Source organism: Empidonax traillii, unplaced genomic scaffold (assembly GCF_003031625.1).
Source record: "Empidonax traillii isolate 1590-97213 ecotype Southwest subspecies unplaced genomic scaffold, ASM303162v1 scaffold1017:size211477, whole genome shotgun sequence".
Taxonomy (NCBI): Eukaryota; Metazoa; Chordata; class Aves; order Passeriformes; family Tyrannidae; genus Empidonax; species Empidonax traillii.
Genome location: NW_020956210.1, coordinates 151,834 through 173,825, shown reverse-complemented (window position 1 = coordinate 173,825; position 21,992 = coordinate 151,834). Strand labels below are relative to the sequence as shown.

The window sequence follows — 21,992 nt, the reverse complement described above, 5'->3', positions numbered from 1 at the left end:
AAATGATGCAGAAGCTGACAGAGCAGTCAAGAGAATAGTTTTGATCAAAAAATTAGAAACATTTTCAATATTAAAGACTCAGGAATATTCTACATCCATAGCATGTTTCTTTCTTGACACAGAATCCAGTATTAACTTTTTTTCCCACTTAGCTATACAAGGTTGCACCCAAACCACTTGTAAGCACATTCAGAAACTGTTTTTTGTTTCACTTAACTGATCTTGCGTTTCAAAAATAATACCTGTGTATGTCCTCTTTTCATTAGTAAGAGCTTCCAAATACTACCATATAAACTTTAAAACAGTCTTGAGAAGTTATATTCAGAAAAGGTCTTGGCAGTGATGTAGACATAAGAGGAGTAAAATAAGAAAAGGTCTCCAGATAAAAAAGGGCCAGAAAAAGATGTTACAGTGGCTTTAGTACCTGAGAAACACCTTATGCCACTGAACAGGAACTCCTTAGAAGTTAAAAAGAGATATCAGGGAAGTCCAAAGGTGTTTCACCAAATACCAGTTATCTGAAAGAATGGTAAATCACAGAGCCAAAGAACATTTGTAGCATGTGAAAATAGGACAATGGGGGATTAAAAATTAAAAAGAAAGTGTCTGTAATGTCTGCTAGGCAGGAAGAACAAGTTCAGATACTCTCAACCTCCCCTCAAAAACACAATCCTGATGCAATTTCTTGTAAGTGCACCTAGAATTCTCACTTCCTTCAAACAATTAGATCAAACTTCTATTTCACATTGCTAAAGAAAATGCCACATGCTATGCCATGGCAGAAACATTAATTCTTCCGGTTCCCTCCACAAATAAAACAACAATGTTTGGACCCGTAAAAAGCAAAGTATTAGAAACATGACCAGTGAAACTGCTTTTGCAAGTAAAAGCATAAGAAAATAGGCTTTTGGGACAATCTAGAAACAGCAGCAAGGTAAAGTTTGACAGAAAAAAACATAGTTCATATCAACTCTTACAATCTGAAGCTGTTCTCTATCCTTTGGCCACAGCAGATGACATGCACCTTCAATTTTTAGAAAAATTCTCTCAATAGTGAAGCTTTTCCAAGTTCCAGGAATTTGAAGAATAGCTATAAAACCAGAGACTTCTAAAACCTACCCATGATTAAAACGATATGCCAGAAGTTTAACAAAGATAGAAAGCTAGAAGAAATGTCACAGACACTTAGAAAGAAAGAACATGCAACCGGCAGACTTTTAATTCATGACAAACTACAGAGGTGCACCTTTGACAGGATTCATGTAAAGTAGAGAGAGACTGGTAACACAGTGGGTGACATTATGGGTCCTCCTTGCATTTGAACATACACCCAATCCTGGGAAAGTTTTTAAAATGTATTTGAATATACTTTTTTATCATTATTATCTTCAAATGCAGATCCTTTGCTGAAGTCTTTGGCTTGCAGATATTTCTCTAATGTTTCATTTCAAGAACTGAATAAAATAAATGTTGTTTTGTCTTTTTTATCTTTATATTTAATGAATTTTCCATATGCACTAAATACACAGTGTGTTAATAAACAAACATATATTTATACAGGGGAAAAAGTGGAGCTGATGAAAGGCCTCATGATTGATTCAAATTAGAGCCTGAAGTTTGGGATAAGTATTTGATAAATGCAGTTTACCTAAAAAAATTGAAAATCAACTCTGTATTACTTATTCCACCCACATTTCTCTGTTAGATTAATAAAAATACGCACACTGTCCATGTTTATAATGGCTGTTCATCAACACTGTGCAGAGCTTCTCTGTGCAGGGGATATGGCCATTTCTGGAAAATATGAAAAATCCCCACCTCGAGCCAGGCAACGGTTACCGCCATAATTAATGGCCCACAACCAAAATGTTGATCCTCTTGGCATTTCTGCACCCTGCGTGCCCAAGATCAAAGATCTAAATACATGTCCTCTAATTCAGCTGATAGCTTTCATCTCTTCCCTTGTAGTAGAAATCTGAGGAACTCCATGAACAGCAGTGGAAGCTGACAGAACCTGACTGCTGCTGGCTGAGCGCTTCCTGCTTTCTGTCTTACTCTCTGAGGCAATCACAGCAGACAGGAAAAAGGATTGCAACTTCCCTTCTTCCTCTAGACCACAGTGTGGAAGCACAAAGCAGCGTAACGTGTGTGCTACTAGCAGCCCAGCTTTGTATGCCCACTTGAAGAAGAACTGATATTCCCCCTCGACAGGGTCACATTATTACACAAGCACATACAATATGGCTCATGATGTCTGTTATCTATAATGGCAGTGTAATGTAATTATACCAAAAACTTGGTGTGCTGTACTCCAAAAATACCATCCTAAAAGAGGGCAAAATCCTGGCTCTCATAGCAACCTAATAGGGTCATCAAGACAGCCTAGAATAACACAATTTTGATCTTTGATTCAAACCTCATGCCAAGTACAGCTGATTTTTTTCCATTTAATTTTAATTTTCATGTAACTGAAAAGAGTTGACATTTGGCTGTCTAGAGGGCAAAGAAATTGGCAGGACACTTACATGATCTCACTAACAGTATGTGCATGGTAATAACATTATACCATTTATCTGAGGAAGATTATCCTACTTCCTCATAACTCAAAGCATATTGGTACATAATTCAATTTTAAAAGCAATTTTTAACGTTACAGCAATAATGAAACACAATTCAACATTTTTTAATAAATAGGAAGAATGGGGAGATATTTATTTCCCTTGACTCACAACACTGTTCTAATTAAAAACCAGATTGAAATTTTAAAAAATAATGACATGCCCAATTTGTAATACAAAAGGGAAACTGAGATTAACAGAATTAAAACTGAGCTAAAATCAAAATAGGTATGCAAGGAATAAGTGAATTTATAAAGAATTATACTAGACAGGAGAAAATGTGACTACGATTGCACATATTAGAAAGCAAAAACTATGGAGCTAAGGATCAGTGAAATTGTGAGGTATGGTCTACTTCTGGGGCACAGTCACACAGCTGCAGCATTCAGCCCTCCTTCGAAGAGCAGTTCCATGATCTCACAGACAAACTGGACTGCCCACTTCAACCCTCTCGAAGCAAAACAAGAGAAGACAGACACTTTCTTTCTACCCTGTGGACCTTAGTAGAAGCAGCAGAGCCATCTGCCAACACAGACACAGGAGAGAATGGCTGGAGTGGAGATTCCACTAAATCTGGGAAATTTCAGACCAGGTCTTCCTCACATACTTCAGTTTCAAAACAAATGACGTTTTAAGCAAGGACTGATAGATGAAATCACAGGAAGTCAGAATAAAAACTCTGTATGCTAGCAAACCAGAAGTGATAAATTCTAGCCAGCTTATTATGCAATAGTAAAACTTCAGAGATAAGTGGTTAAAAAGTCTGCACAAGTAGTTTTAAAATTAAAGATGTGCTCAAGCTGTGGAATTTGCCTCATATTGATTTTATAGAGCTCCTGACATTAGTTTTGTGCTTATTTTTAATAAATCGAGTTTGAAAACGCTCACTTTACAGCAGTAACATTTTCATTTGTTACTCAATGTAGAAAACTCTCATTACCCACCTGAAGAACATCTCCAAGGTCAGCAGTGCTAATATCTGGGTCTTCAGTGGTATTAAAAGGAACAGGGTTGATTCTTACAAGAGTGAGCACTCTGGGTTCTGGATATCTCCACAACATCATTCCTGGACTGTCCTCAGTTTCATTGTAAAACACAACTTCATAGGCACCAGGCAGCTTTTGTGCTTCTGTCAAATGAAAGAAAACTATAATGTATTATACAATTTCTAGAAAGAAACATGCTGGTTTATGAAACCAAAGTGGTTAAAAATAAATCCCTTGGGATCAAAAGGAGAGAAAATAAAAAAGCAATTTCCCTGACTTTTAAAAGATTACAGCCTAATGGAAGGGAATCAAAAAAGTCTTTTAAAGTTGGTTTTTTTTTTTTTTTTTTAATTCTAGCAGATGTCATTTCAACCGCTTTTCAAAAAAATGCAGTTATTCATTGTAAGAAGCAAGTAATCTCTAATAGGTTACTACTGGTTTTACTTTATAATCTAGACAAAAAACAGAGCCATAATATTCTTCTTACCTGCATCTTGTATATACTGGAACAGGCCTGTTCTCAGATCATCTGAGGTATGCTCAGTTTTTGAGGCCTGATTCCTTTCCACAGAAAAGCAAGTCGGGTGTTTATGTTCAGGTGCCAATGTCTCTACACTGCCCTTTTTAGCAAGGTACTGCCACAGAAGCTCCTGGAGAAGAACTAAACAGTTCAAATGCTCTTGACCCCAGAAAACCTTAAAAAAAAAAGAAAAAAAAAAGGAAAGATGAAACAATTACATACAAATATTCAGTCATTTTTGAAGGGAAAAATCCCTCCCTAAAACAATAGAAACTTTAAATGGCTTTCAGCCTGCTCTACTTACACCCTAATTGCTTGCAAGTATGCTTAATGTGAAAATAAAGAACAGGAACAACAAAAAAAAATCTTTACAAAAGCATTTGGCAAATTTGTTTATTACATAATTTGAAAGAAAGCATTAACTCCTACTAGTTAACAATTCATAGTGATGCTGCCTGGAAGACCACTGATCTTAAAAGTCATATTCAAGAACAGTTTGTAATGTTAGGACTGGTCACAGGTTTTGCAGTTCAAGATATGACAAAAAAGTCTGAAAGATACAAAGTTTAAACTGTCCAAAGAGTTTGTTGCTCCAAAAGTGGAATTCTGGAATACATTAAAAACTGACATAGCAAAGAAGGTGACTTGAAAGATCATCTTGAACACAAATTGAAGCATAGGAACTGGATGCTCTGCAAGTCCTCAGAATGTGGTTAAAAAGTTTAAAGTTTTTTGAAGTTTAAAACAGAAATTCAGAAAAATATCTAATAAAGTCAGGCATTCAAAGTCCAGAAGATTCACACACTTTATAGTAAAATAAAAGGCAAGTAGACATTCCTCTCTCCCGGTTTTGACAAGCACTGCTGCTTTTCTCAAATCAAGCTATTTAAGAGAATCATAATAATAGGGACAAGTCCTTTAGTCTATATGTGCAGAAGCAGGCCTAGAAACCAAATGGAAGACAAGGAAGCAAGTAGAAATTAATAAAGAGATTAGACTTGGAAATCGGTGTAGGATGAAATCAAAATCTCCAAACAGTAACTTACAAGTCCATAGTATGGGTGTGAGTGAAGTAAATAGGGCAAGTGTGCACATAAAGAGTAGTGCAAAGATTTTCACTGGGGAATATCCATTTTCAAACATGAAAAAAAACCCCAAACAAACAGAAGATGCCAAAGGGAGTGCAGTTTAGCTGTCAAGAAGGAAGGTTTTCCTTCCCCTCCATCTACATGTGAGCCCACAGAATAAACCAAGACCCTCTAGAAACACAACCGGTCCTGAGTTAAACATTCCCAGGCTAGCCAGGTACCCCACTAATTTACTACATCCCTACTGCAATTTCTAGAGTGGGCTCAGTCTCACATCTGGTCTAGCACCACCTCAAAGAAGCTCTCTGACACCTAAGCCAATCTCAGAAGCCTCAGTTCCCCACTGACAGAGGAGGGATGAATGTTCTTACACCCCCCCATTCCCCAACTTTTACTAATTTTATTTTTAGGTATCTGGGAACTCCAGGGCATGGAACTCCTACTACAATATTCACAGATGAAGCACCAGTTTCATATAAGCTCTCAAGGCTCTGCTGTAATACAAATTAACAGTGGTAGAAGATGAGGTCATGTTTAGAGATGGTAAAATCATTAGCTCTAAATAAATTAATTTGAAACAGAACTGCTAATGCTTTTGTCAGCATTCTCACATCTATTCTGCCAGACCAAATACTTAATTGTTTTCTGCAAAAGCTAATTATCCCAGTATATTCTCTAATAATAAATGGCTTTCTTGGATTTATAAATATTTTTCTGGTCTTCGTCAAAACCCCAAAATTTTTGGAAAAAAACCCAAAAAACTTTTATTAACAACACATAGAGGTAGTCAGCCAAGTATCTATGAAAAACAAATTAAAAAGAAGCAGAGAAACAAACTGACTTTATATATTAATTAAAACTTTTTTAAAAAAATTTGCATTATTTGAGTAGCCCTGTCCCCAATGCTGTGGTTTGAGTAACTTCCAATGCCAGCTCTGGGAAAAGACCTAATGACACGATTAAATGTCAAGATTTCCTTTTTGTGTTCTATGTGCTTGATTTATGTATTTATTTTAAAACATTTGTTGTGTATAGATACTATAATAAAAATAATTAAAACAAGACATATCATAAAGCCCACTTGTTCAAGCCCCACAGAATCTATTTTTCATTTCAAGAACTCCCATGCTTCCTGGACTGGTTTCAAGTTGTGGGCACTTTCAAAATGGAGAGGATAGCACAGCAAACTGAATATTAATTGCTACAAACAACAGTTTGCAATTACTCCCCTGAGAAATTCGTGTAAGTTTAAAAAGAAAGGATATGTACTTCTTAAAGCTACTCCTACACACTACACACACATAGCTCATGAACAGACAAATACACACCCATTAGAACAGCATCCTAGATATGAAGTGTTAGTAATTTGATCCAGTAGTTTTAGGGAACACACACATACAGCTACAATACAGGGCTTAAGCAGTACTAAAAAAAAAAAACAAAACCCAAACCCCAAACCCTGTACATGATTTTTCAATCAATACTTTCACATGAAAGAATAGATACTTATTTTATAAGGTAAAATAACACCCACTCAAATCAAACATGCAAAAACCCTCAACCTTGTGACCTACTGTAGGAAGCAAAGCTTTACAGGCTTTCATACAATTTATTTATGAAATCTCAATCATCCCAGGGCAGCCCAGTTCAATAGCAGAACCATAAGCATCTTATACAGACCTGCAGCAGTCCTCCTCTCAAATCAATGTATATTTTTGGAATAGATTGCTCTGGGCCAGGATCACCACTGTGCTTACACCACTTGGCTTCCACATTAACAGAACAGCAAAAAGGGCCTATCAGAGATCTGGCCTTTTCCTTGAGACTTGTTTTAAGTAAGAAATCTTTTATGTCAAGGACAAAAGATGATCCATGGATTCCTAAAAAAAAAAAGAGAGAGATAATTAATCCTGCTGGTAATCATTGTCCCAGCATTTCTGTGTTTATTTCCTGAATTCACTTTACCATGAGCCTGGGAATCCCTGTCTGCAAGCAATTACTCACACAAGTAGTCCCTACTGACTTTCATGGAAGTACTTGTGTGGACAACCTCCCTCCTCTCCAAGCAAGGGCATCACAGTTGGGCCACAAGTTTGTCAATTTTGTAATTTTATTCTTTTTTAATTTACCTTGCTCTTCCCACACTATCAAGCATGTCTTACATGGTGTTGCAGTTATGGAGTAGGTATGTCTCATCCACATTCCTTACAAAGAACTATTTACCAAAACATGACTTTTTACATGTGAGTATTTTAGGGTTTATGAGAAGAGACATTTTTCATTAAACTATGATTTTTTTTTTTCAAAAGAGTATATTAAGAACAAGAACAGCTGCTTTACTTGATTATATTTTAAACTGATAGGCAATAGGCATTTTGAACAATTCTCTGTTTTTGTTCAGGTTAGTTATTATAAAACAGCACCTAGCTTGACTTTCCAGTGCTTAGGAGAAGAAGAAGAGTACGGTTTGAATCAAATAATTCAAAGCAGATGCTTATCTAAAAATATGTAATGTGCATTTTCTGAAAAAGACAGTTTAATCTACACTTTTTACATCATAACCATTTGCAATTTCCATAGATTCATAAAATCTAAAAATTATGAAAGCAGATTACATTTCTGACAGAACTTATGTATTCTCATAGAAGGTAAAAACACTTATAGGAAGGAAACACCTTCTAGAAATGTCCCAGCTCTTGTGAATCACTGCCTAATAAACAACCCATACTTAATATCTTTGTTTCTTTTGTATACTTACATGGAAAGTACTACATGAGAGGTTGGTTTAATGTTTATCTCTTCTAGTGCTCGTACTTGGACTCAACACTCTAAATATTGGATGTCACTACACTTTATAATGCCCACAGCTTATTTTTCTAATGAAACTGATATTTACAAAAGGCAAAAGATTAAAAAAACACCTAAGGCTTACACACAGATGTTTCAAGGTAAAGTTTCATTTTATATTTTCATACCTTTGCTGGTAGAAAAATCCCACATAAACACAACTTGTTATTTTGAATACTCGCAGTAAAACCTCTCCTATGAATCTCTTCTAGAAACCAGGAAGAAGTAGATCTGTATCCTGGGTATTATGATTTCATGATGCTGAGAAATATTTTGTATAGTGGAAGGAAATACATTGGACTTTTTTTTCAAACCAGCATCCACTAGGAAGGTGGTCCAACAGTCCCCATTGCAATACACGCATCGAATTGTGTCCAACCTGGGCAGGAATCACAAACCTGAATTATCTCTGCCTTGAGCAGCTTGGAGTTTAGTGAGAATGATCAAGGGCTTGAAGGAACCATCGTCCCATGCCAATCAACAGGACTGTCATCACTGACTGGGAAAGAAGTTCTAGCTTTGGGGTTTTTTTGTTTAGGATGGCTCCTTAGGATGGCATCCGGTCTCACATGCTAAGAGGCTTATAGGACAGAATCTGTTCCAAGAGGTTTTTTGACACTGAACTTCAGTGATAATCAAGACAACTAACATTAACACACCCTGACACCTCTCCTTTTGGTCCTGGTTCAGGCTTCATTCTGTAAACTGTGAAATGAAGCAGTTTCACATCTTAAAACAAGAAAAGAGGTGTTTTTACAGGAAGGGTTCACCCTGCTATGCTTAGTTATTTTAAGAGGCATTATGATATTTGGAAATTCAATTTTTTCATATTCTACATGGAATTTTGATTTTAAAGTGGAGAAATTCTTGGTAACTATCGCACAATTCTGCAACACACAGAAATGTTCTATAGGTTTATTGGAGTTTGTGCCAAGTTGCAGAAATAACAAAAGGGAAAAAGGAATGCCGGAATACAAGTGATTTTATTTATGTTTTCTTCCACTGGGATTACATTTGGAAGGATTATGCTTTCCAGTCTCTTTGTGTTGTCATTTCAGCTCTACAAAGTACAAAGAAAACACAACATCCAACAGCTTAGAAACAGAACTGAGCATTCAGCACATAATACTGCTGGTTCAAAATCAGCAGTGCCTTTCTCAAACGCTAATTAAACAATGAAAAATGAAGAAACAAGAATAAGAAAGTGTCAGTTAATTTTAAATACATGAAATATTACAAAACACATCCATGGACTGTGCCTAGCAAATATCAGGAAAAACTCAGGAACTCAATAAGAGATTTTTATTTTTCTTGCTGGAAACCAGATTGCTCCTATGTAGGCAAGAATCACACCCCCATCCTTTCCAGCAATTTTATCTAGATGTCCTTTTGGAGATGAAGCAATTCAGCATAAAAATCACTGTTCTTTTAACAAAAAAATACAATGCAGAGAGCATTCTGAAAAACTTGCACAAAGTGACTTCTTGAGGACGGTTAAAGAAAACAATGAAGAACAAGTATGCACAAACCTTAAAAAGCAATAGTAAATAAAGGGATCTCTGGGCCAGAGGGAAGCTTTAATAGGCTTCTGTTACTATGGAAATCCTAAAAGTATATTTTCAGTTAGTGAAATGCTTTCCCATGACTAAAGCAATCATCTCAGAAAGGTAAAGAAGCAAAATTATTTTCCTCTGTTTTTTTCCCTCCTACAGGCTATTTTCAGCAGGTCCTTCAATGCTTTTCTCACAAATCTCTATTGCACAAGTCTAACTTCAATTTAAATAGATTAAATCAAAGTATCCATTTGTGAACTTGAGATGGCACCACACAGAAGCAATATATCTTAATAAATGACTGTTGTGATATGTAGAAGTTAACTTATGCTGTTTGGATTATTGCTCATGAACACCAATGTGCTGTTCAGTACATGCAGTAATTTACTTCTAAGAACAAATAGTTTCATGACTTTTAAAATACTCCTCCAGGAGACTAATAAATATGAAGCGCTTGCTTTGGACAGTGTTTAAAAAATGCTGCCAGCCCTCCCCTGTCAGACCCCATCCAGACCCACAATAGTACCACAAAATGCACCTATGCTAATGGAGCAAAACAGAACTGACACCAGGCTTCTGCATGCCTTTGGAAGGATTACCTTTATGATGACATATGCTCAAAAGGAATATCCAGGTATTTTTATATGGTTAGAAATAATGTAGGAGAGCTTGAAAAAAAGGTAGCACTTGCTTGTTAAGTTCAGGAAATTATCTTGCTCAGAAATTAAAGACAGAGATCATTACAACAGAATAGTGAAAAAAAATTACTAAAAGACATTTGGTTTAATATTTTAACATCTTTTTTTAGTTAGTAGAGACTTGATTTATGCTAATATTTAGAAAGACATGTATCTGAGTATCCTGATATTCATACAGTTAGATTAGGGTTAACATATAACTACAGTAGAGTTGTACTAGCATTTACTGATAATAGGAAGCTCCGTGCTTGTTAAACTGCCCTGTGTGCATAAATTCATTTGTGTGTATAGAAAAAGAAAGAGCTGGCCCATTTTAATAGATGGAGCAAATAGGTTAAAACAATCCTTGCCATACAGTAAAAATCACTTCGTATTTAGGCAACACAGATGTTAGAAAGAGCTCTGTTATTTTTCCTGGTTCACTAAGAGAAAGACAAAGTTTTGACACTAACTGTGGACTTTCTGTTTTCAAAAACAATTCAATACTGGTATTTGAATCAATTCAAAATGAAATGAGTAGAAATTTAGCAGGAATTTTTTTCCTTCTATTATTCTCCGTGCATTTGCTCTTCCTTAGCTGAAAATCCTGTTAGGTTCACTGCACTGTCACCTAATACAACACAGAGCATTATTTTAATTGGCAAACTTCAATATGGGACAGGAGCTCTAAAGAAAACATAAACACATGTATTATAACAAAGATAGCAAGTGGCACTGGACTGCAGTCAAGCTATGTTTTTAAAAGCCTCTTTCAAAAGCTAGGAGCTTAGCTGCAGACCATAGCAATAAGAAGAAAATTGCTATTCTGAGTGTGGGGCAGCTCAGGAGGAGGAGTGTGTCCCAGGGCACAGAGCCTGCCGTGCTGGTTCGGATGCACGTGAAAGATGTGGTCTGCTCTGACAGCAGCAGCCGGACGACTGTATTCCCCCCCCAGAGTTTGTGGTGCCCTTTGAAGGAAGAAGTCCAGGCTCTCCCATGGGTCCTCCATGCCTGGGCAGCAGAGATACAATCTGGCTGCTCTAAGTTAATTAGCAAATGGTTTTCTTTAGTACCTTCTACTGAGGTGATAATCTCTGATACTTGCTCCTAAGCATTTACTCTTTGTAACATTTGTAAATTCAGGAGCTAGTTTCCGATTGCTGATGACATTAAGATAGCTTTGAATATGTAAATATGCCGTTATCTCTAATATAATACAATTATCTAAGTGACTTTTTCCTCTTAAGAAAACTTCAGGTACCTCACATAATGAATGAGTAGTTATATACAGTTATAGTGCTCTGTGCTCTGTTGACAGGTGTCCTCAACAAACCAGCTTCTAAGAAGGGGTAACAAAGCTATGAAAATAATTACGGGGGAAATACTGCAATTAAAGTGCCAGCCCATTTATTCAAGTCTGGAAACAGCAGCAGCAACAGCAAAGAAATAGTGAGGCACAGTAAAAGACAATTTTCCAGGAGAGATTTAGTTAACAATCCACTGACCACACTGGATTTCTCATTAGTGTCGAGCTGAATCTTACGATGGCTCATTCTCCCCACGAGAACAATATTTACACATTACCAATTAGCTATTCTTTGGTGAAAGAGAATTTCTCAGCATTACATGGGGACACATGTGGGCTGTGTGAAAACATGAGATGTGTAACACACGGGAAACAGAAAGTAATGATCTTAAACAGGCCAAACCCTTGAATTCATCACTAATAAATGTCCCCATGCATTCAGCAGCACTGGCTGCTGGGAGCCTGTTTTCTTCAAGTACTTCAAACACTAAAATCCAGGAACATTTATTATTTTAATCCATTACAGGCAGTGCTTGATTTAACTTTATTGGTTGTGGTGGTGGTAGTAGTTATAGTGGGGGTAAAGCTATGTTCTTTTACACATCATTTCAAAAGGGCTTAATTATATTTTATAGCTCAGGCCAGGAATCCTGCTTGTTTTGTGTCTAACAAGGTTCAAATGGAGTTCAGGTCAGTGATGAATCAGAAGAGAAGTCAAAGATGGTTATCTATTTGAAATGAGCTCATCTCCCTTAAAGAATAACTGGGCAGGTACATCATGCTCATTACACTACTTCATACTAAACAACTGAAAAATCTCAATTCACTTGGTGATTTGGTAATTTTGGATTTTGTTATGCCTGATCTGAGAGGGCTTATTAAAGCTTAGATTTAAAGGGATTTTAAGTATTGGTGAAGGCTGTCTTTGGAGTTCAATAATATTTGTAAAGCTCTATATTACCCTATGTTATTCCAATTAAGTGGAGAAAAATGCATGATATAAAGCAACAAAAATAGAGTTCATTTTACATCTGTGAGTCCAGATTTCAAACCTGAGCACTATAAAGACATGAGGAGTACTTGCTTCTTGTATCATAAACATTTTCTTTTTAGATATCAGCAAGTTTCAGAAAAGCAACATTCTTACTCCAGCTTTACAGATGGGCATGGAGGGGTTCTTAAAAAAAAGATCTGTGTATTTTCACATCTTAATTTTAGGTGGTAGGTTGAAAACTTTGCTTTAATTTCAGGAGACAGCTGGTACCTACAACTGTCACTGATTTATAAAGTTGTAGATACTCAGCACTACTGAAAAATCAGACACTGAATGGCTGCACATAAATGAAGCATTACAAAATAGTGGATGCTACTCAAACTGTAGCCCAGTATAATTCACAAAGCTGAATTAGAATTACAGTTTGGGTGTCTTGCTTCTCTGCTCTACACTTGATTCTCTGGGTTTTGACTGCTTTAGTAAACTAAATAGTCCATGAAGTAGAGGGCAACTTTTCCCTATAAATAAACCAGGCTGAGGATACTGCCTGGCAGCAGTTGAGGTATTAGAGCCTCTATAACCCAGTGAATTATGTTTGTGGAAGTCCAAGGCTTGACAGATATACCCAGACCACACAAACAGGCTTTCCTGCACTCTTGGGATGTGGTTCCCGAGGATTAAGGACAGTCCAGGTCCAAGCTCCTATATTCCAGTCTTCCCCTCCCTTCAATCCTTCCTCCCCCTTTCTCCTTTATATACTTCTCTGAATTCTTTTTTTGTACCAGCATGGCCATTAAAGTGTACCTGTCTAATGAGTCAGCTGAAGGAGACAACCTTGCTGGAGACTTTTCTCTCCTGTTGCTGTTGTTTTCACACAGATCAGTGCCCTGACTCAGTCTAATGAAGAGCTACCTGAGTAACTGAGCTAGCCCAAGGCATAGTGCAGAAATGTGTGGCCACAGTAACCTAAATTTTGTATGGAATTGCACCTTTCATTTGGGCTGCAAGCTGATGTTCTCATCCCACAAAAATATTCTTGATGTAGAGAAAGAAAAAAACCGTGCTGTAAGTATTTCAACAACTTAAACAGCTTAAGAAACTGTGCAATAATGCCTTAACTCTGTGTTCTGTACCTCACACTTAAAAATGAAGACTGAACTGGAGGAACAGCACAGAAAGCATGAAATGTATAGAGAAAATCTCCAGCTTTCACTGTTACATATATTTTCTCATGAATCTAAACATTCTATAAAGTTGACTTCTATGAAAATACTGTATCACCTACTACTGCCACAAACAGCACTGGGATCCACGTAACAAAAGAAATTCCATTCTCAAAAAATATGTAATTTTTTTCACAATAAAAGCTGAAGAGATTACCAACCCAACCATATTTGTTCTGAATCAAATTTCATTTGAAATATTTTTAAAGCCAAGTTAGTCAAACTGCAAATGCAGTTCTACAAAGTTAGTGCACACTGTCTTGAACAAACAACCTACAAGTAACTTCTTTTTTAGCTTTTTTTCTTCCCTGAGTTAATGTGCAAGTTCATCAGTAGCAATTCTGAACCCTATTACAAAGTATCAGTAGGGAATCTGACCAGGATTAATAGTGGTACTCAGTCCTGGGATTAGGTGGTGTCTTGTTTCATGGATTTTAGGCCATCTGTTCTTCCCTCCTACATTATACTCCTGCAGAACTATAAACGCACCTCCACCTCGGGGACTATAGAAAGGAATTAGAATTCTTCTGCTTTTCATTATCACAAGATTCAGTAACTCATTTCATTGTCAGGATAATCCCCTTTTACTCTTTCTTTTGCGCTTGCAGGATATGCCAAAATGACAAATAAAATCCCAGATGTTAGAGACCTGATGAGGTCTCCACCTTTTCTTGAGTGTTGGGTTTAAGCTACTTGGGACACAGTGTCAAATCTGACAGGACCCTGATGCCCACACCCAATATTCATTAAGGTTTGTTAGTGATTTGTATAGCTGTCTACAAGCTGCACTTCCACCTCAATCCTCAGTGGCCATTTAAATATTTAGTTTGTCCTCTGGCTTTTACTGACAGCGAATTAATTTCCTATTGTTCGAGTATTGGAAAGAGTTTATATTTCTTTCTAAAAGTAACAAACGTCTTCTGGGTGTTGTAAATGGGTTGTTACTGCCGCATATTATTTTAGGTAGTCATATCTAATTTAAAGTTTTATTTCCCCATGGGCTAACTTGCATATCTGCAGCATGCAAAGGCTATGACAACGCCTTAGCAGAGTTTTCTTGAGAGAGCTAGTTAACTCTAAAATGAAGTTTGGTCTTTGCTCTATACCAATTAATATCTGCATTTAATTTCTAATAGTTCTGTAAAGTATCTGAAGCATGTAATTATTTTCAGGGTTAGTACAAATACTTGCAATTATCATGTGCTCAACTAGTGTTTACATTTTTCCCCCCTATTTATAAGCTAGAGTAATCATCTCTACATATGGGACAAAGGGTTGGGGAATTCTGTGTATGATTCTTGAAATATTTTATGTCTGTAACTCTCCCAGTTCAGACACTGAACAGCAAGACTTCCCTCTTGCATCCAGCCAGAGCAAAATAAGGCTTCACTCAGAGGCTACAGGCTTTTTGCTGTCTTTCACTCTGGGGAGAATATGGTCCTCAACTCCTCTAATTTATCTGCTCTTTTGGCAGGTAGGTAGTGCTAATTTCAACACCAAACCTAAATTAACTGGAAGACATATGTTTAGAATTGCATTCTATTTTCTAGTATTTATTGCTAAAAGTTATTTCAATTTTAATTGCACGTGAGAGTTCTGGAGTGAGCAACACACCTCAAGCATGATACCAAGTAAGCTCAGATCTGACCGGGTACATGGCACTTGAACTCTTTGTAGAAGATGCCACATACTTGAGAGGACAAAAACCACTGAACCAGGTCTAATGACAGTCCTTGGACTTGAAGTTTTCTTCAACAGTACAAACAAAGTGCCAAAAATGATCTAAGTGTTTGTTATTTACTTGTATAAAATGGCTACAAATTTTAACTTGTAACTCTAAGCCGCAAAATATAAAATTACTACAGATAACTGTTTTAATGAACATCAGGATGACTTAAACTCCTGCCCTTAAGGGTTTCAGAAGAACTACGCTGGTAGCCTCTTTTAAAGTAAAATTAATAATATCTTTCTTTTTGGAGAATGGATTTAGGCTTGTTTTGTGGGGTTTTTTTTTGGTTTTTTTTTTTGGCTTGGTTGGTTTGTTTGTTTTCTTTTTGTTTTTTTTTTCCCCTTTCTTCTTTTTTGGTGCCAATACACTGCATCACAGTATAATATTACTTTATTAAAACCAAAATAGCATTTCACCGTGAGTACAAAGGAGAAGATAAGTATTCTAGCAGAAATAGTAACCATGTTGTTATAAGTAACTGTTGTATTAAAACATAAAAAATGTCCCAAAAGTGAAGTCCTTTAACACACTAAAGATTTGGGGTTGTACAACTGCGCAGCAGGATATATAGAAATAGAGGTGTTTTCATTTTATCCAACTGCTGAGTGCTCAGCTCTTACAATTTGTTTTTTAGAAGTGAACTCATTAAACTAATCAGCCTCTCTCTTCTCTTTCAGAAGCTACAGCTTTTTACTTTCGTAAGAGTTCAAGAACAAAAGTGAAAACAGAATGCCTTTAGTTTCCGTGATTAAACCAGGGAAGTCCAGAGGGAGAACTGATAATTAAAAAAAAAAATTTGGATAGCAAGCTTCTTTCTTAATTTCAGCTAAAAAAATTAAAAATTAAGGCATTACACAAGGTCGTGTACTTTTGCTTTCCCCCTATAAGGGAGGAAAAATGCCAACAATACATTCTTGCAAGGTTTTTTTCGCTAAATAATTCCTAGCAAATAGGATTCCTTACAAACCAACTTCATCTCCTGCACTAAAACTCATCTGGAAAAGGGGTCATTTACACTGTTTATAAAACACTGCCACATAAAATGCGTAAAAAACTGTATTTAACTAAAAATAGCTTGCGTAAGTAAGGGATTAGAGTAGTTTCTACTGCTATAATTGTTCCTTTGTAGTTTTTTCCATGATATTTTTGAACAGTGTTTTTAACTATGTTTATTAAAGTCAGGACATCAAAAGGGATCAAAGAGTAAGCTAGTGAGAACCAAAGAAACCCCAAACGTATTGTGTTGTCTCACTGGGGAGTTATGCAGATTCAAGTAAACAAGTGCAAATTGTTGAGGTTTTAATGAAAATTTTCTACAATTATTGTATCTGAAGTCATTCTATATAATAACATCTGTACAGCAGATGGCCATACTCTACAAAAGGCAAGCAATGATCCCTTTTCTTCCTCTGTTTTAACAGTACATCTGAGATGACTACTTTTGTCATTGCGCTTAGCTTGGTTCAGCAAATAATTCGTAAAATGCAGCTGCTGCAGATGGCCACAATAGTTATTTGACTGTAAAATCAAAGACACAGTGAAGTATTTGCGTATTAGTTTCATTCTGTTAAAAAATAAATCTGACATTAACCCTGTTTCAGCTCAAAAGGTGTATCTATAAAACTTTTTGTAAAAAGAAAAGTAGTGAAGAATGGAGATATTTAAATAATCCTTTCTCTCAAGACACAGCTATCACACTTTTTTAAATCGAGTTAGCTTGCAAAACATCTTTGTAATAATAAAACAAATCTTGTTAGTAACTGTGGTATTCTTCCAATGTATGTTTAAAACAAGGTTATAATACTATTTCCCCCACACTGAGTATTTTATCTTCTTTCCTCAAGTTCTAATCTCCACTTTGATTTCTATCAGCACTTTAAATTCCGATTATTAACTGTAAACAAAAATCCAAGCCAGTTCTTAAAAGATTTTTTCACAATTTTAATCAGTTTTATGTAAGTGTGCCTTTCACTCTTACTAAAACTTAAAATAAACTTACTGCACCATCAGAACAGCATGCAAAACCTCATACACGTGTATTTTTCTTTTTATAAAGTAAAGATAAGGCAACTTTAACTGGAAAAAAATGTGCAAAAAGTCTGTGGATGTCTATTAATTGTCTGGTTAAGAATGTTCTTTATAGAGAATAACTAATGTCCATTTTCATTAGATTCAGCATCAGTAATGCTTTATTAACAATGCCTGCCAGATCATGAACATACTGAAGATTCACGTATAGCTTGTAATGTGGAAAATAAAGATTGGTTTCCTCAGACTGCCAGAAGAATTAAGCAAAAGAACTTCACAGCAGAATGTTTCTGAGGCTTAATGTGCAAGGCAAGGTATGTCCTTCTTCTGGGAGGATGAAAACCTCCAGGGTAAGTGATATACAGAGCTGAGTTTGCCAAATTGCTTTATAGTACAGTGACAGAGTGCCTCGGCTTTGAGATACTGAAGCATGATGTGGGCACCATAACGTAGCATGGGACGGATAATGTATAAATGAGAGAAGGGAAGTGATGGAAGGCAAGAGGATTATTACACAGAAAGAAAACTGAAACTATTTAAAGCACATTAGAAAGATCTTTTACTCAGTTGCAGTGCCTTCAGTGCTAGGGCTGCTGTATGACTGGAAAAGCGTGGGAACACAGGCACTGTTCCTGCCTGTACTGCTGTTTATTTATGGATAAATCAAAAGTTTCAGGCCCCAGAACTTTCACAGGCTTTCATGTCCTATGAACCTTAAATTTTTCATTTTTAACTTTTAAAACAATAAAGAAGCACTGAAACTTGCTGGCCTGAGGAGAAATATTTCTGATGGAAAAGAAATAAATCACCACCTCGCTTGGCCAACAACTTGCTCCTTTCAGCTACGGACCATTTTACCTCACAAGCTACTCTGCCAACTACTTACATCTGGGTCATCTCCACATCATGGAAATGTACCATCTTATTAATTTTATGACAAGACTAATAAAAGAATTTACAAAGACACTCAAAATATCTTCATTTTAAATGAGTCTCTGGAATCTGGTTAATTGTACTCGAGGTGTAAAGTTTCCTTGCAGTTCTGCAGTAATGGGGCCAGAGTTCCTGTTTTCCCTGAGTGACTTTCAGGTGTGCAGAGGAAACATGTAAAAACTGAAAACTTCATAACCCTGTAGGAGTAAAACTGTATGACCCAATATTTACATAATAGCACATGTAAGGGTTCTGAACAATAATTTTTACATTTGTTTCAGACAGAAACATAGGGTCCTAACAAGAAAATGTAGTTATAGAGTGAAAACTGCCAAAATTTTACTCTTTGAAGTACATACTAAATTACTGGAATACCAGAATAGTGGTTCTCATAACCGCATTCCAGCCAGAATTCCATCAGTAATTTAGTAATTTCAAACTAGGGGATATACACTACAAAATAAGCTACTCCTGGGTGCTGTCTCACTGAAAGGAAAATTCAGGTAATAGAGTATCTCAGGCATTTGCTGTTTTCTGTTGCAGATTTATGACATTGGCTAGAGCAGTTCCCCACAATGCCCCACGCTTTGAAATGGTTACTGCACCACCACTTGGGCAAACCAGTCGCACTTCCAACTTAAAAAAAACTCTTACCTGCAGTTTTATGTCCACTTCTAATATTCAGACTCCCACTGAGGCTTGACAAAGAGATTAACAAACAAGGTTTACTGGGATGTGGGATGGTTTCCATCAAAACAACCATTTGAACGGTGTGAATGGAAATTTTCTGGAAGCAGGAAAGGGCTTGCCACAAGTTTTCTTGTACTGAAGACTTTTGTGCAGTGTTGGTGCGCACTGCAGGTAGGAAATCCTTTGTACTGAATTGTCTGGACATCAAAGTGACATCCTCATCTGGAATAATGCCAGCTAAGGGAGTAGCCTCTTTCCTGGGCTCACCATCATTTGTGGTTATGATTTTCTTCAAAAACTGGTTTATTTGGTCAAGTCTGGCAAAACTGAGATTTGCTTTCAAAGGTTTTGATATGTCCACATTTATGTCAGCTGTAGGGAAGAATGGGGAAAGAAATTTGAGAAGCTATTAGAAGCTATTATGCAATTATTCAAGCAATTTACAAGTATTAGGCATTGAGTGGAGATAACTTTTCCACCATATTTCCATCATGTTTCATTAAAAGAACTGAATCAATGCTAAAACATATTGGAACAGCATTTTTAGGAATAAATCTTAATTAAAATATCATCAAAACTACTATAAGGAACCTTCACTATATAAGGTTTTAAAGCAAGAAACATGGCACCATGTGGATCCTATTTCCTTGTTTCTTCCCAGGGATCACTGCAGCTACCTAAAAGGCACACTTTATTTGACTGTGTAGAAGGGTAGATGCATTAGTTCCTTTGTGTCAGAATGAAAATATACTTCACATTCTCTTGAGTTTTACAACCAGTAGAACTATTTGACTAAACTCCAAAGCCAATAGTGAACATTTTCAACACGTTTACATGAGTGAATAACATGTCTATTCTGTTGTTTCCTACACAGCTCATATGCAGCTTTCTTCAATGCATTTTCAAGAGGAAATGTGAAATAAAAAGCAAATATAAAAACTGAGATCTGTTTAGATTTCTTTTTTTTTTTTCCCAGGGAGATTGGAATAACTATTGGAATAACTATTTTTAAAATGTTTTATGTCTCCTTAGTAAAGGATTTTGGTACTTCCCAGACTGCCAAAAGTCTCACACAATTTTTAGAAATCACAATTAATATGAACAACATTATCAATAGTGATATCTTAGTAGCTGAGATGAAGCAATTACCAATATTATTTCACAGATGGGAAGCAGGATTTTATGAAGACTTGAACTTACTTCTGTGCTGCAATGTGCCTTTATATCAGTACATAACACTTCCTTACAGAAATCAGCTTTAACTTAGTTTTTAGGATTTTTCATTTTAAATTCAGCTTTCACCCAGTAATGAGATGGCTACTCTGGTCAGCGGGAAAAGTTTGGTTTTCCCTTTGCTTTTTGATTCCCACTGCCCCATCCCTGAGAACCAAAAGTGATTAAAATTCTGTGGATATATCTAAACTAGATTAAATGTTCAAACAGCTCTACTTCGTTTCAAGTTTCTTCATAAATATATACAGGAAATACTGTTTGTTGAAGGTTTTACACAGATTAATGAATATTTCATCAAAATTTGCTTCAACTTGTCAAGAATCACATTCTGTTCTTAATGTTGATGCAAACTGATGAGCTAGGTAAATTTTTACACCCATGGTAAAGGTCTGCAAGGCCAGAGTCAGAGTTCTGACTTCAGAGAGTCCCAGGCACATGATAAAGTACATTTCTGATCCCCTCTCCCAAAAATATTGAGCACTTTTTCTACAAAGGTAAAAGAAATTCATTAAAAGCTGTATAAGATCTGTAGATATGATTTAAAAAAACCCAAAACAATCTTAGAAAAAAAGTCTGTGGTACTACACAAGTCACAGCTAACTGAAATTTCAGACTTTAAATCTATTTTAATGGTAACTTACAATTTTAATTAATGGCTTTCTGAAAATGCTTTTGCTTCATTTAAAGCCTCCCATGCTGAACTAGAAACTGTGGCAAAACCCTAGCTAACATGTGAGCCTAGTAGAAAGAAAGGCAAGAACCAAAAATAGGAAGCTGGACATTAGAAGAAAGCAAGATTGGAAAGGGTTCTAAAGCATTGGAACGGGCTGCCCAGGGAAGTGGTGGAGTCACCATCCCTGGAGGTGTTGAAGAGACAACAGGCCATGGAACTTAGTGCCATGGTCTAGTTGAGACGGTGGTGACCAGTCAAAGGTTGGACTTGATGATCGCAGAGGTCTTTTTCAACCTAAATGATTCTGTGAAGATTTTTAGGCATCCAAAACCACACAAGATCAACTAGGAAGATTTTTCAAAATACTTATTTACTGGTATTTTTAATTAAAACCATGGGAAGAAAAATGTCATAACACTTTGGAAAATATCCCTATCCTTCTTGACACTAAGAATAACTCAAGACTTGCCTGCCTTTTCTGCAGACAGCATTGGGCTTTTCCTGCCTTTGAATGAAGAAAGGAGACTTAGTAAGAAAGTAGAGACCCATATGACCCATGACATTAATTTATCTACAACACTCAAATGGAAAGGAGTGTTATTCTAATGAAATGTTTTAAAAAAAGGCAACCAAACAAGTGTGTTATAAACTTAAATTTCTTCCTTAGTGATGTAGTAACAAAGGAGTAAAATATCTTACTGGCTTTGCTGAACAATTAAGGTTTAAAGTTAGTAAATGAGGAAATGACCCTTGCTGCTTGGTGTGACACCTTTCACATCTAACTGCTTTACCTAATGCACATCTAATTGCCAACACTTTTCTATGGCAGTATAGTCCAGAAGAGGAAAAAACAACAAAACCCCCTGCAAACCAAAAACTGCTTGGACATAAGTT

At 36.3% G+C, this 21,992-nt stretch overlaps 1 protein-coding gene across 1 annotated transcript in view; it reads right to left on the bottom strand.

Annotated features, from left to right (window-relative positions):
• The window catches only part of LOC114068236 (vacuolar protein sorting-associated protein 13B-like), a gene marked incomplete at both ends in the record, with an annotated part of 202,250 nt that overhangs the window by 30,634 nt on the left and 149,624 nt on the right, over positions 1-21,992 (bottom strand). The window contains 4 exons of the mRNA XM_027904187.1: positions 3,563-3,747; positions 4,092-4,299; positions 6,893-7,092; positions 19,157-19,564. Of these exons, the coding sequence (XP_027759988.1) occupies positions 3,563-3,747; positions 4,092-4,299; positions 6,893-7,092; positions 19,157-19,564 (1,001 nt within the window). The remainder of the gene's footprint in view (positions 1-3,562; positions 3,748-4,091; positions 4,300-6,892; positions 7,093-19,156; positions 19,565-21,992) is intronic.